This window comes from Protopterus annectens, chromosome 8.part0 (assembly GCF_019279795.1).
Source record: "Protopterus annectens isolate FY-2018-M chromosome 8.part0, PAN1.0, whole genome shotgun sequence".
Lineage (NCBI taxonomy): Eukaryota > Metazoa > Chordata > Ceratodontiformes > Protopteridae > Protopterus > Protopterus annectens.
Genome location: NC_056741.1, coordinates 1,233,470,104 through 1,233,484,972, shown reverse-complemented (window position 1 = coordinate 1,233,484,972; position 14,869 = coordinate 1,233,470,104). Strand labels below are relative to the sequence as shown.

At 42.0% G+C, this 14,869-nt stretch overlaps 1 protein-coding gene across 1 annotated transcript in view; it reads right to left on the bottom strand.

Annotated features, from left to right (window-relative positions):
- IMP4 (IMP U3 small nucleolar ribonucleoprotein 4) overlaps nt 1-14,869 on the bottom strand; it is a 267,706-nt gene that overhangs the window by 152,556 nt on the left and 100,281 nt on the right. The window contains exon 4 of the mRNA XM_044080730.1: nt 2,901-3,010. Coding sequence (XP_043936665.1) covers nt 2,901-3,010 — 110 coding nt within the window. The remainder of the gene's footprint in view (nt 1-2,900; nt 3,011-14,869) is intronic.

Sequence of the window (14,869 nt, the reverse complement as noted above, 5' to 3'; positions counted from 1 at the left end):
GTTAAGGTCCCAGGCAGGGGCTGGAGCTCTCCCGGGTGGCCTCAAGTTTTTGGCCCCTCTGAGATGCTGCTTTAGCAGAGGATGAGAGAAGAGGGAGGGTTCTGTGCTGTAATGAGCTGAAATGGCTGAAGCATGGATTTTTATGGAAGAAAAAGACAGGCCCTTGTGAAGCATATCAGTTAAGTATTGCAAAATCTAAGGTAAATTGGGCACTGCTGTGCTCATCCCTTGAAATTGATTCCAGGCACAGAATCTTTTCCATTTGTCAGCATAAGATTTTCTAGTACTAGGTCTTCACACCTCCAAAATGACATCCATCACAGGTCTGCTGAGGGATGCTAAGGGGGAATTTAAGCGATTAGCCAAGCTGCAAGATTCAAAGTTTGGAGCTGAGGGTGCAGAGTTTGGTTGATGTCCATTATCATTAGGGTGACTGCAAAATATCCCAAATAACAAATTAAAAACAAAGAGTTAGAAGGTCACACTGAAAAAACAATCAGAAAAATCTAAATGAAAACTCCAGCCAGACTAGAACTTCCAATGAGTGACCTCCAAAACCTCCTGTAACAGAGGCACATGTTTTTAATTTATTTGGGATATTTTGCAGTCTGTTTTTAATTTATTTGGGATATTTTGCAGTCACCCTAATGATAATGGACATCAGCTGGCTATAACAACCCTGTGTTTCTTATGCTTAGTCAAACACTCGGCTTATGCTATGCTGATGAGGTCATAAGGCTGAAATATGCATATCCATAGCTAGTGGGGTTTGGCTTTATTGGCCTGATATTGTCCATTAAAATGGCTTCAAATGTAAAAGTCATGGGCAATCAGAATCGCCATATAGCTGAAACACCTGATGTTCATAAGGGTCATTTGCATATAACCCACTTGCCTCTGTTACAGGAGGTTTGGGAGGTCACTCATTGGAAGTTCTAGCTTGGCTGGAGTTTTTCATTTAGTTTTTTTCTGATTGTTTTTTCAGTGTGACCTTCTTCCCAAAAGTAATGCAATTATTAACTTTTACTGACATCGGTAAGGAGCAAGAAAAAGTTTCCCCAATGGGGTACTTAGCTTTTTAGTTGAAGACTTCGGTTCTGAAACTCGAAAACGAAAATTTCAGGAGTCGGGCGACCGGCACTTGTGAACTGCTTCTGCTTTGAGCACCGCGCGGCAAGAAAGACCGATGTAATGGCGTCGGCTGCATGTTTTACACCACTGACGACCTGACGTCATGGAAGAAGGGACAGCATCCGACGCAGGACCCAAGACTTTGTTAATCAGGCCGACTGAGGGCAACCTGCCAGCAGATTACCCAAATGTAATGACTGCAACAGTGAAACATGAAGAACATCATGCTTATGTGCTACTGATGAATTTGCAGCCCTCTAAACTATTCAAAGGTGTGTGCGAGCATGTCTACTCTTAACAGGGGCTGGCACCCACACAGAATAAGTTTCATTGCATTGTACCCAATGAATGTTGAGACTGATTCTGAAATAGGTTAAGCAGGTAAGCAAACATTAATCGGAGCCAAAGAATGAATCTTGACGTTTGCTTCATCCAAGTGTATCTGCCAAATATTTAGTTTGCATTTTGTACTTAAAAAGCAGCTGACATTTTTGAGGCCACTCCTTATGGTTTCTTGCCACAGTCCATTTTACTAGAGTTTGTGTCAGTATGTTTTGCTGTATTTCTGTACATGTATAAATTGTTTTTGTGAAGATCTTTTCTCATAGACTAAGATGTGAAACAAACATGCTACCTAATCTTTTTGAACTCACCACCATTACTGCAAAGGCCATTAATAACTTAAAACCTCACTGTATTTATTTCAGACAAAAGTAAACTCGAAAAACAACAAGAACTGGAGCAAGCCTTCCCTCATACCGTCTATTACAGTGGTGCACAACGCCCAGCCCGGGGGCCAAATCTGGCCCTCCACGCAATGTCATCCAGCCCCCAGAGTAACCCAAAAATTAAAAAAAAAAGTGAAAAAATACTATGTTTTACTCCAGTCATGCAAACTTTCCAGCACGTGCTTACTTACCTAATTGACTGAAATTGCATAAACTTCTAATTTTAGCCACGGAAGTAACCATTCTTTCTTGTTTACAACTTACAGTCATAAACAGTAGTAACTTTCTGCAAGAGTTTGTAATAAGTCATGACTGCAAGCCAGAATAAAGTTAAATGCAAAGTTGATGTAGAGGACAGGCAATTTCATGACTGGTGTCTCAAGTTAAAATGCCAGTCACCTATACTTATTGTTAACTCGTAACAACATTATGTTTTGAGGTGGCCCGTAGATGAATTAAGAATTCATGTAGTGGCCCTCCCCACAAAAAGGCTGTGCACCACTGCTCTAGAAGGTTTTACCAAAGTGCTAAGAATCTTGTTAGTTTTTTAAACCTATTACTGGCCTTTGTCATTTAATGCAATATATTCAGTACTTGTGACTATTTAATTCCTTTCCAGTATCCTTAAACCACAACCACCATCCTAGAAGTATTAATTAACATTTGTCAGATACTACCTGCCTCAGTTAAATTAGTTATTTTCAAAGTTGTTAGAAGCAATATGCTTGAAGCTTGCTTTTCATTTAACAGATTTGCTGCAGCTATTCACTTCTTATACATTATATGTATGAAATACAATCTATTAATACTGCTCTCTTTTTAACCCCATCAAGCATCTCAAAAGTTATGACAAAACACTTGCTTCAGCTCCATGCTACACTTAACTAAAGTTAACAAGAATATGCGCATCTCAAAAACTAGATACTACTGTCCATCCTACTTTGTGAAGTGAAGCTACCACGCAACAACAAAAAAAAAATATCCTGAAAAAAAATAAAAGAAGAGACATAGTTCAAACATCCAACCTAAATTAGTTCTCACCTTGGCAAACATCTTCAGCCTGGAACTAGGGTCTCTTGAAGTAGTGATCATGATCTTGGGATCCTCAACTCCAGCCCATTTATATTCATCATCCACATGGCTCTGCACCCCTAGAAACAAGAGTAATATGACTAAAGAGAAAGGGGGTGCATGTTATCCAGACTAAAATAACATTTCAAACTACTGAGACTCGACTATAAAACAAGCTGTGACAGTACCATTCCACATTCAAGGTTTGGGAAAATATAACAGGACGGTATTAAGGAAAGTTATGCTACTTCTGTGAATTTATCAGAGAATGACAACCTAGCAATAATGAGAAACACTCTACAGGCAGAACTTCAGCCAGTGGGGAATGGGGAAATGAACGTTCAGTGTACACAAGAAAAGTGAAGTAAACAAGAAGTTATGTACTCCCCATAACGTTTGATGCATGTAGTTCATCTCACCTCACATTCTTACCTGTGGTTCGGAGCCAAATGTCGGCTCCAACTTGGCCAAACTTTGCTAGCTCGAAGTCTTTCTATTGGCTGGGTTAAGATGGTATCCCATGCTGCACTGCTCTCTATCCCCAGATCTAGTTTGCTGCGAGCACCAGCACTCATTCTCCAGGCATAACAACACCTCAAGAAAGGAAGAACAAACCAAGAATGAAGGGAGCTCTGAAACCAGACCTAACCTCCAGATCCTCCCGGACGGGGGAAGGGGGGGGTAAGTAAAAATGTGAGGCGAGATGGACTACATACATCGAACGTTATGGTGAGTACATAACTTCTTGATGCTATGTAGTCCAATCTTGCCTAAATTCTTACCCTTGGGACAGCATCCCTAGCACCTAAATCCTGGGAGGCTCAGTGGAAAATACTCCTGAGCACTGTGGAACCAAAGGAAGACCTGCCCCTAGACACCACATCCAACTTGTAATGAGTAACAAAGGTGTGAGGAGATGCCCAAGTAGCTGCAGCACAAATATCATCCATAGACAATCTTGCCTGAAAAGCTGTAGATGTAGATACAGACCGAGTAGAGTGAGCCTTCACTCGGAACGGTAAATCTCTACCCCCTGAGGAATAAATGAAAGAAATACAACTGGAAATCCACCTGGACAACGTGACTTTGGAGACAGGAGACTCAATTCTGTTTTCCGAAATGGAAACAAACAACTTCTCAGATTTTCTGAGGTCTTTCGTTCTGTGCAAATAAAAATGTAATTGTCTATGCACATCCAATTGATGAAATTTGAATTATGCCTCATTTGAGAACTGGGGAAAAACACTGGCAATTCAATAGATTGGTTAAGGTTACTGACTGACGCCACTTTGGGAAGAAAAGAGGGGTTCGGTCTGAGAAAAACCCGGTCTTTATGAAAAATCAAATAAGGGGGTTTTGATTGATAAAGCTTGAAACTCCGAAACGCGTCTGGCTGATGTGATGGCTACTAAAAAGACAATCTTCCAAGTTAAGAATTTTAAATAGCAAGTGGCTGCAGGCTCAAAGGGGGGTGAAGTAAGACCCTGTAGAACAAAGTTTAAGTCCCAAGGCATAACAGGTTCCGATACCAGAGGGCGTAGCAACAACATGCCCTTCAAGAAAGCCTTACAGAGTCTATGTGCCATCAGGCTAGGCTCGTCTGCGACATGAAAGATAGAGATCACCGCCAATTGGACTTTAATGGTTGCGGCCGCTGAACCCTGGTTAAAAAGCATAGACAAGAACTCCAATACAGATGAAATTGGAGCTGTGTAAGGGTCAATCTTTTTGGCATGTGCCCAGATTGAAAACCTCTTCCATTTGCTGTAATAAATCTTCCTGGTAAAGGGCTTAAGAGAGGAAGATAAAATATGAACCACCTCTGGCGAAAACTGATGCAGCCTAACTAATGACGGAAGTGGAGTAGCCAGGCTGTCAACCGGAGGGTCCGAACAGAGGGATGGAGCTGCCCTGACATGTGTGTCAGTAAGTCTGGTTGTGGGTCCAGAATCCAAGGAGCATCCATAAGGTAGGGATGGAGAAAGGGGAACCAAATATGACGAGGCCAGTGTGGGGCAATCAGAATCATTCTGCTTCCCAAGGACTGCGCTTTCTGAATAACCTTTGACAGCAAGGGGACCAGAGGGAAGGCATATAGTAGACCGGAGGGCCAATCGTGGACTAGAGTGTCCCTGGGTGACTCCCCCCGGGGGGGGGGGGATCAACGTGAAGTAGCTGCTGCATTTGGCATTGAGGGGGCTGGCAAAAAGGTCGCAGCAAAGGCTGACCCCACCTGCGGAAGATCTGTTCCGCAACAGTTCAGGGACCACTCGTAAGGCATCAGAATAGCTCTCCTTAGCCTGTCTGCGATCACATTGGACTTCCCCGGAATGTGCGTTGCCACCAGAAAACGTTGGGAAGACACTGCCCACTGCCACACTCGCATGGCCTCTCTGCAAAAGGGATATGACTTGGTTCCTCCCTGATTCTTCAGATACCACACCACTGACATATTGTCTGAGTGGATTGCAATAGTCCCGAGAGGAAGAAAAATCTGGAGTGCTTGCAACGCTAGTAGCACAGCTCTCATCTCCAGGACATTGATATGCAGATGCGTCTCGTGCTCTTGCCATGTGCCTTGGACTGTCCTGCCTAGATAAAGCCCCCCCACCACATCTGGAAGGCATCCATGGTCACCGTGGCAACTGGGGGCGCAGGAACGAAGGGCTTTCCCACATTCAGGTTTTCGGTGCAAAGCCACCAACGGAGATCCTGTTTGCACCTGTCTGTGAGGAGAATAGGATGAGAAAATGGAAGACGTTGAAGAGACCACTGGGCAAAGAGTAGCCACTGAAGGAGCCTCATATGTAACCTTGCCAGAGGGACTAACAATCGTAGTAGCCATTGTCCCCAACTGTTGGAGGACCCATCTTGCCTTCGCCCTTCTCAGAGGGAGCAAGGCATGAACTTGTTGTTGTAGGATTCTTTCCTGTGGTAGAAATGTCCATATGAGGATGGTGTCTAGTTCGGCACCTATAAAAGTGACACGCTGTGAGGGCAACAAGGCAGATTTTTCCCAGTTCAATGTGATGCCCAACTGTTGACATAGGTTGATAGTAGCATCCCTGGTCTGAAGTAGTAGATGCCTGGTGGTGGCAGTAAGGAGCCAGTCATCCAGATATGGAAGCACTTGGAATCCCTGACATCTCAGGTGAGCAGTCACCACTGCCATGCATTTGGTAAACACCCTGGGGGCTGTGGTGAGACCAAAGGGCAGGGCTCGAAACTGAAAATGACTGGCTCCCAGCCGGAAGCGTAGGTGACTTCTGGATGCCCTGTCCATCTTTATGTGGTAGTAAGCATCCTTGAGGTCAATGGAGCACATCCACACTTCTTTTCCTAACAATGGGAGAATAGACTGTAATGTGACCATTCTGAACTTGGACTTGTGCACATGGGTGTTCAATTGACTGAGATCCAATATGGGTCTCAGGTCCCATGCCCTTTTCGGCACCAAAAAAGATCTGGAGTAAGTCCCTAATCCGATCTGGTCTGAGGGAACATGTTGGATGGCTCCTTTTTCTAGCAGCTTTGAAACTTCTGAAGATCCGTAATCCCTTTGACTGGGAGGGACATCCAGGATTTTCTTGATTGAAGGGGGATTTGATGAGAAGGGAATGACATATCCTCCGGAAATTATTCGTAGAACCCATTGGTCCTGGGTGATGTCTTGCCAGGCCTCCGGGTATAATGAGATTTGACCCCCGACTGGCTCCGGAAACGCACAGCCGGGCCTCCCATCAGGAGTGGCGGTAGGGAGAACCACGAAAGGAATTGCGGACTCCCAAGCTGCGGGGGCCTCCTCTGCCCATAGGGCGGCGTCTCCCTGAATAACCACCCCCCTCCCCTGCCTCTGGAGGGGGGCTCACCTTGTGCACTGGGAAAAAACCTCTGTGATTTCTTAAACCACATTTTGCCACCTCATCTGGGCCTTGGGATAAGGCCTAGAGGGAAGGGAAAAATGGACTCCTACGGCAGACAGAGTTTTTCCCTCCTGCTCGCACCTGGTGAGAGTGTCTTTCACCATGGTTCTGAACAAAGAGGAACCATCAAAAGAGGCATCGGTGAATGAAGACTTGAAGGCCTCCTCGAAATTTCAAAGGCGCATCCAGGCCTGCCTCCTAAGAGCAATTCCTGAACTTGCTGCCCTACTCTCTCCTTCGGCTGCGTAGGGGATTAGCTTAATGGAGGAGTTTGCATTGGAATTGAGGGTAGACAACTGAGCGTTGACCGTCTGAGCCACCGCCTCAGACACATTACCCGTGAGAGTATCTCCAAGCTCCTTGAGGAGATCTCTCTGGAGCCATGTAAAGTGTGATAAATAATTGAATGACCGTAAGGTAAAAGTCGCTGATGAAAAGGTATGCTTCCCGTACCGGTCCATAGTCCTAGACTCCTTGTTAGGAGGATGGACGGTGGAAGAAGTCTTGGCTAATTCCTTCTGAGTGGCAGCTGCCACCACCATAACATCCACAGGGACTCCCTTGGACAGAAATTTCTTATCAGGAGGAGCAGACAAAAATTTATTGGGTCTCCTGGGGACTGGTTCCACAAAGTCAGGGGTTTCCCACACCCTTCGACAAACCAAATCCAGAAGCTCGAAGGGTGGAGACACCCAGGAGGCGGAGGGCTGAGCACCAAAGGCCTTCAGGAAGAAAGACTCCTCCTCGGAGGGGGCTTTGGATAGCCAGTCACCTCTTTGCTTCAAAGTGTCTAGGATGTCAGAGAAAGAAACATCCTCGGGATGACTTGGGGGAACCCTCAGATTCCTCAAGGTCGATGTCTGCTGTGAGAGACTCATCCTGGGAATCTATGTGCTTCCTCCTGCACGTCTTCTTTCTGGGTGGCTCCTCAGGCAAAAACTCTGAGGGGCCCTCAGAAATGTGGGGACCACTCATGGGGGTACCTTGTACCCTTTGGGCTCCGCTGTCTAGAGAGAGAAGGTGATCAGAGACCTGCACCGGTGTAGTAGGGGACAGAATGACCGACCCGCATGATGCCGCTGACGACCTGGCCAGCGCGCTCTGCATGGCCTCGAAGGCTGGTCCCACTGAATACGAAGAACAACCAGCCTCCGAAGCCACGACAGGAGTCGAACTTCCCCGCACCGAAGCACCGAGAGGGAGACTAGGAGCCGAGAGGTGTCCTGAAGCCTCTCCCTCGGGTCCGACCGAAGAATCCTGAACCCCGTGGATGGCGCCGACGGGTTCGGAGCCGACATCGGCACAGATAAGTCAGGAGGGGGGACATCACGCGGAGCCGAGCACTCCTGCTCAGAAAGCTAAGGTGTGCTCGGCGGAGGAAGTATCAAAGCAGGTTGAGGGACTGGCTCTGCTGGCGACTGGGTCGGAGCTGAGAACAATTTTGCCAGAACCGGTGACTGAAGGAGTCTCTGCACCACTCTATTGACATCCACATCTAATAAAGTCCTGGAGGATTTAGAGGATAGAGAAGGAGATCGAGACCTGCGAGGAGGGGATAATGGCCTAACACGAGGCGATCGGCTCCCAACAGGTACCAAGAAAACTGGAGCCGAAGCAGGTTCCATGACAACTGACACTTCCTGCGGCCCCGAAGACAATGGAGCTGAGGATGTCAAAGCAGACTTTGCTATTTTCTCTGTTGGCTCCGAGGAGACTGATGGAGCCGGAGATCTCTTTTTTGATTTAAAAGTTTTAACCTTAGAGCTGGAAGCACTCTCCAGACCCTCCTCGAAGGAGGGTTTCAGAAGTCCCTTCAAAATCAATTTATTCTTCCTTTCCTAAAGAACTCTCGGACTAAAAGCATGACAGAAGCTGCACGACTCCTGGAGAGGAATCGCTCCCAGACAATATACACAGGAGTGTCCATCGGTAATGGACATTTTGTAACTGCACCTATAGCACTTCTTGAAGCCCGAGGGCTTGTGCTCCTTAGGATCTTTGGACATAATTAACCAACAGCTAATAAAGCACCAAGAAAATCAAACCCTGAATAAAAGGACCAACGGTCAAACAGTCACAAGGCAGGAAAAAAACTACAACACACAACTACCACAAGATCTCCAAGTTAAACGATCCTCAGACAAACACAAGGGAGAAAGGACTAATACCTCTAATTTAAACGGTACTTAGTCCCGGTAAACTTAAAAAACACAAAGGAAGCAAGGACAGACTAGGTCCTCTAACTGAAATGGGCCTAGCCCGTTGGAAACAGCTAGTGGGATACCACAAAAAAAACGATCCAAAACACAATTTATTTACAAGACAAGAATATACAATAGCTATTAAAATAGCTTTTTGTTTGCAACAAATTTCTCTGATAGGAAGAAAAAAGGGTACTTAGCCACAGCCAAGAGCGAGACCATGTCCGAGCTACACGAGCGGCAAACGAAATCTGGGGATAGAGAGCAATGCAGCATGGGATACCATCTTAGCCCAGCCAATAGAAAGACTTCGAGCTAGAAAAGTTTGGCCGAGTCGGAGCAGACATTCGGCTCCGAACCACAGATAAGAATGTAGGCGAGATTGGACTACATAACATCACATATTTCACTCTATACCATCTGCCCATATTTTCTTCCACCCTCAACAGGACAAGCTGCTACATCTACAACACTAATGTTTCATAATAGGAAGACAACTGTAACACTTTGAGAAGTACTATGAGGACAATATGAAATGTTAAAAACAAGGACCATTTTTCATCTCAAAAGAATTGTTACACATTTATTACTTGCTATTTGTTTACTGGGTAGGTGGGCTGATGTGTTGACCCTTTTCAACCATGACCAGAGTACACACAGCAAGCACAGATAAACAAAAGCAGGACTACAAAGTCTAAACAAAACCATACAGAGGCAGTACGTATGGCATGCAGTACACAAAACAGTAGTGGAACAGGAGGTATACTATACATGGGAATGAAATGATGAATACAGAAATACCACAAGATGAAGTAATACCTAATTAAGTTATACAATAAATGCATGCAATTCCATTCATATACAGATATCAAAAATAAATTTACTAATAAATATTGGCTTATGAGGTTTTCCTATTTAACCATTATCACAAAAGCATGTGCGTGTGGCTTTTTTGTGGAGACTATCTTTTTTTTTTTTTTTTTTTTTTTTTTTTAATATTTCAAGGTTAGCAGCTGTAATGGAAGGAAGATCAATAAAGTCATGCAGATTCTAGATAGAAGATAATACAGGAAAAAAGCTACAAGGAAGAAGACAACCAAGTGGAAGTAAGCAATCCAAATTCTGGCCATATCATTCTCTCAAAGGGATACAAGAACTCTTTATATGGTTATTCAGTAACCACAGAGAAGTTGAACAAAGGATTAGCAAGCCAAAGTTGGAGTCAAATACCTTCATTTCAGGTACAGAAGGTGGCCCAACATCAATTAACCTTTATCTAGTCAACCAAATATATGGCTGAAATACAGCTGCACAATCAATCATTCTAGAACACTGATGAAAAACGTTTAGGATGCATACTGTGAGACAGAAGTTGACATGAGTAGCTCCAATTGCATCAAAGGTTAAAGAGAACAGGTTACAGTGGTTGGGCACGTGTAGGAAAGCAGAAGATAATCTGGTGATGAAGCTTTGTGACAGTAAGGAAGAAATTAAAATAAATCAGGGGCATCCAGCAAAGAGGAGGATGGATGGATAAATAAAGTTGCGAGTGAGGGAAGAGCTGTAACTGTCAGGCATGACTGCAGAAGGTATGAAAAAGGCAATGAATAGAGAGATGGCGAAAGTTGATGCAACACCCCGACCCCATATAAAAAATGGGGAAAAAGGGGTTGATGATGACTACAATGATGGGGGTTGATGATGACTACAATGATGACTTCTAGGGCCAGACTCAATAAAACTTGCTCTAGGTGTAAGTGACTTACTCCAGTGTAAGCCTGCTGTATAGACAGCCCTTACACTGAAGTTTACACTGAAAGCATGTCTTTTGGAATCCGGCCCCCAGTGTAATGATACCCAAGTACATAAATGCTTTACATATTTCATTTCTTCTCAAAATGCAGGGTGAAACTAGATCAACTGAAAATGGCTATAATGAAATAATGTAAAACTAAAAATCCTCTGAAACACTGCACTTGCTACTTGTGTGAACAGCATCTCAGTTCTTTTAAAAACAGTTCATATTATATATATAAAAAAAAGTAATTCTGAAAAGACAGCTGGGATACAAAGCACACTAAAGGAAAACATTTGACTCTCAAGAATGGCAGTATGCATTTATACAAATTTGCACAGCAGTACATTTATTTTGTCAGTATTTAAAGTTTAGACCCAACCTACTCAAAGTAACAGAAATGCTGCCTTGCCTAGTGATACATTTAGGTTTTATTGTTGGTGTAATAGTAACTTTGTACAAAATAATTCTGCACACTGATCAGTACTAAATAGACTATTTGAAGTTACACAACCCCTCCCTAGTGGAATCCATGTATAAAGCCAGACTTATCAGCGAATGTCTTGTGAAACTGCATTTACCAAGTATAAAAAATATGCAGTGTCAATTCTCTTAAAGTAGTCCTTAATAAAATATTAATTGAATTCTAATAACAAACTTGGGTATAAATCACACTCAAAAGTGGCATCCTAGCTCAAGGACAACCAAAAAAACATACAATCTTCAACTGTGGGTTAATTTGCAAAACGTGTTGAAGAACGAATCTCTATAACAAATTACATTAGTTTCTTTCATAATGACAATATGCATTATAATCAGATATCAATAACACATTGTAAATATATTAATGGATGTCTATGTAAATACTTTAATTGGTTTATTTCTGTTAGTTTGGTTTATATCAAACACGTAATTTATATAATGTAATTTATATATGTTAAAGTTTTCAGGTTACAGTTTTTACTATGATTTTATGCGATTGTTTACAATTTTGAATGTATTAAAATCAATAAAATTGTTGTGAAAAAAAAAAGTGGCATCCTAGATATCTCGTTCTTACATGCTAGTACATTGCCTTTGTCAGTACACGGAACTCAGGCATCCTCATATATGCACAGTAAGAGAAAGATTGCCTTGTCTGGCAAAAACTTATTTTTTAAACTTATAAATATGAACGCCAAGTGAAAAGCCACCAAACTGGAGAAAATTTAATTTACCATAAAAATATATTAAAACAATAAAAGAGATTCTTATATTCCACGATAAATCCACAAATGTAAGTGCTTTCATTTAATAGGTATTAAACTTCCTCAGACAACGTACCTGATAACATCATTTCCTTTTATACTAAACATTCTTCCTAAAACTGGAAACACATGACATTACTAAATTTTGCACATGCCTATATATATATATATATATATATATATATATATATATATATATATATATATATATATATGTGTGTGTGTGTGTGTGCGATAAAGCTAAAAATAATGAAACAAGATTAATCTAAACAGCCAAATTGCAGCAATACACATTAAATTGTTACATACTGTAAACACAACTGATGTTTACATAAAACATTCTTTATATATACTATTATAGTATATTATATCAATTCTTAAATATATATAAACGAATGTGTTAAAATGTGTTTTCTAAAAAAATACCATATAAACCTAATATTAAAATCATTATAAAAATATTATAAGAAATTATAAAATTATATTACAAATTTTCTAAATGAATTTTGAAGTAGATGGTAAATTTTGTCTATCAATAATATAACAATAAATATTTATATATAATATACAACAATAACTTAAGTATATCAGCCTCATAATGGAATTAAATTTTAATAAATATTAAATAATTAAAAAACTAGAATAAAATTAATGTTTAAATTTGAATATAAATCTTCACATATTAAAATGAATATAAATAACTATACATGAATCTATCTCAATCTATTATTTTATTTCTATTTAATGCCTTAAGTTTCATCAATTTTCTTTTATAGCAATAGATCATGTAGAAATAGAAGATAAAAGACCTTGGGGGTTATTTTTAGAACAAAAAGAGCTATAATGGCAAATTAAAACACAGGCCGACACATGGCCAGGCATAAATGAATGTAGTTCAATAGCTCCAATTTAACAAATCCAGAGAAGCCCGAGAAGGGAAACAGTATTTGGCTGCCTCCTACTCCAGCACACAATCACACAACAGATTTACTGCTTAATTTTCCTGAACAGTTTAATCTACAATACAATAACAAGTTTGTAAGCTACACAGGTACAATTCCCCAGTGACAAAACTGTCATTAATGGCTGTGGCTTCACAGTACAATGTTAAGAAAGGAAGAAAAACTCCTCTCCCTCTTATGATGAAAAGCTGCATTACAAATTACTCCAGCCTAAATGTACAAGTTAAAATCAATGTTAATCTCCACTGTATTCCAAATGGTTTCTGAATTTCTACTGAAGCACAATCTGGAGATAGGACATCCCAGCATGTTAACAATCTTGATACTGCCACAGAGAAGCACATTATGTAGCATATTCCTAAAGGAAACAATGCAAAACAAGTTGCCTTCAAAAACAAAGCCCGGGATTCTCAAATGCTTGCACGGAGTGCATGATCTGTGCAGGAGCCCAAGCAGGCAATATGTCTGCCGTGTGATCCAGGAACAGCCTGCAGGGGCATGCACGAGCGCTCCTGCACTAATCTTGCACGGACTAAGCCCAGTATGCAAATCACCCCATTTGCAGGTGAAATCCATGCAAATGAGGTGATTTTGCAATCCAGGAAGCTTGCAACAGCCCATGCAAGGCTAGTGCTAACTGCAGAAATGTACTCGGTTAATGACAGAGTACGTCTGCAAAATCCAAAACGGAGCTATGACAGCTTCAAATAAAGGCTGCATATCATGTAGTAAGCATGCCAAAGTCCAAGTATAAGGCCATTGACATTGCAAACATAAAAAAAAAATACAAATCAACTTTTAATTTTGTACAGCTAATCTCGGCTATTTAAGCATAGGGCAGCGGCATGCAAATGGGATCGGGGAGAAAATAATAAAATAAACCTAAAATAAACAGTCTAACTAAAATCTCTATTCTGCCAAGCAAGTCAATGGCAGGCAGAAGACAACATGGCCAGTGAGTAGTGGTTGCTAAGGGGGAAGCTCAGTGTGAGACATGTAACTATGCATTAGCAGGCAATCCTATGCAAATGAGGGGAATGATAGTGAATAAGAAGTTATGTACCTACCATAACGTTCCATGTTAGTTGTCTTCTCTCGCCTTCTTTCTTGCTTGATGGGTTCGGAGCCGATCCTCGGCTCCGACTCGGCACTTGCTAAGCTCGAGAGTCACTTTTACCAGCTCGAGGCAGCCCCATATCCCATGATGCAAGGCAGTAAGTACCCAGATCTCGTTTGATGACAAAGGGCAATAGCACCAAGCATAAAAACTTCCCAAAGGAAGAAAGAAAGAAAAGAAAGCCTACAGGATGAAAGAAGGACCAGCTCTGAATGGTCTTCAGCATAATAATTCCTTGTAGAAAGGTCTGTCCAGGCCTGGGGGAAGGAGGGAGGGTCGCAAGAAAGAAGGCGAGAGAAGACAACTAACATGGAACGTTATGGTAGGTACATAACTTCTTAATGTTAAGTTGTCAATCTCGCCTTCATTCTTGCTTGATGGGACCGCGTCCCTAGCACCTCTATCCTGGGTGGCTCAATGGAACAGACTCTTGAGGACTGTAGAGCCAAAACTGGCTCTGTCCCTGGAGGCCAAGTCCAATTTGTAATGGGAAACAAAACTATGAGGAGTGGCCCAAGTGGCCGCTGCACAAATAGTGTCTAAAGGAAGTCTAGCTTGAAAGGCTGTAGAAGTAGCTAAGCTCCTAGTTGAATGTGCTTTAGGTTTTGAGCACAGCTGTTTTCCCCTGAGCAGATAAATTTCAGAGATGACAGAAGAAAGCCATCTAGATAAAGTCACTTTAGAGACAGGAAGG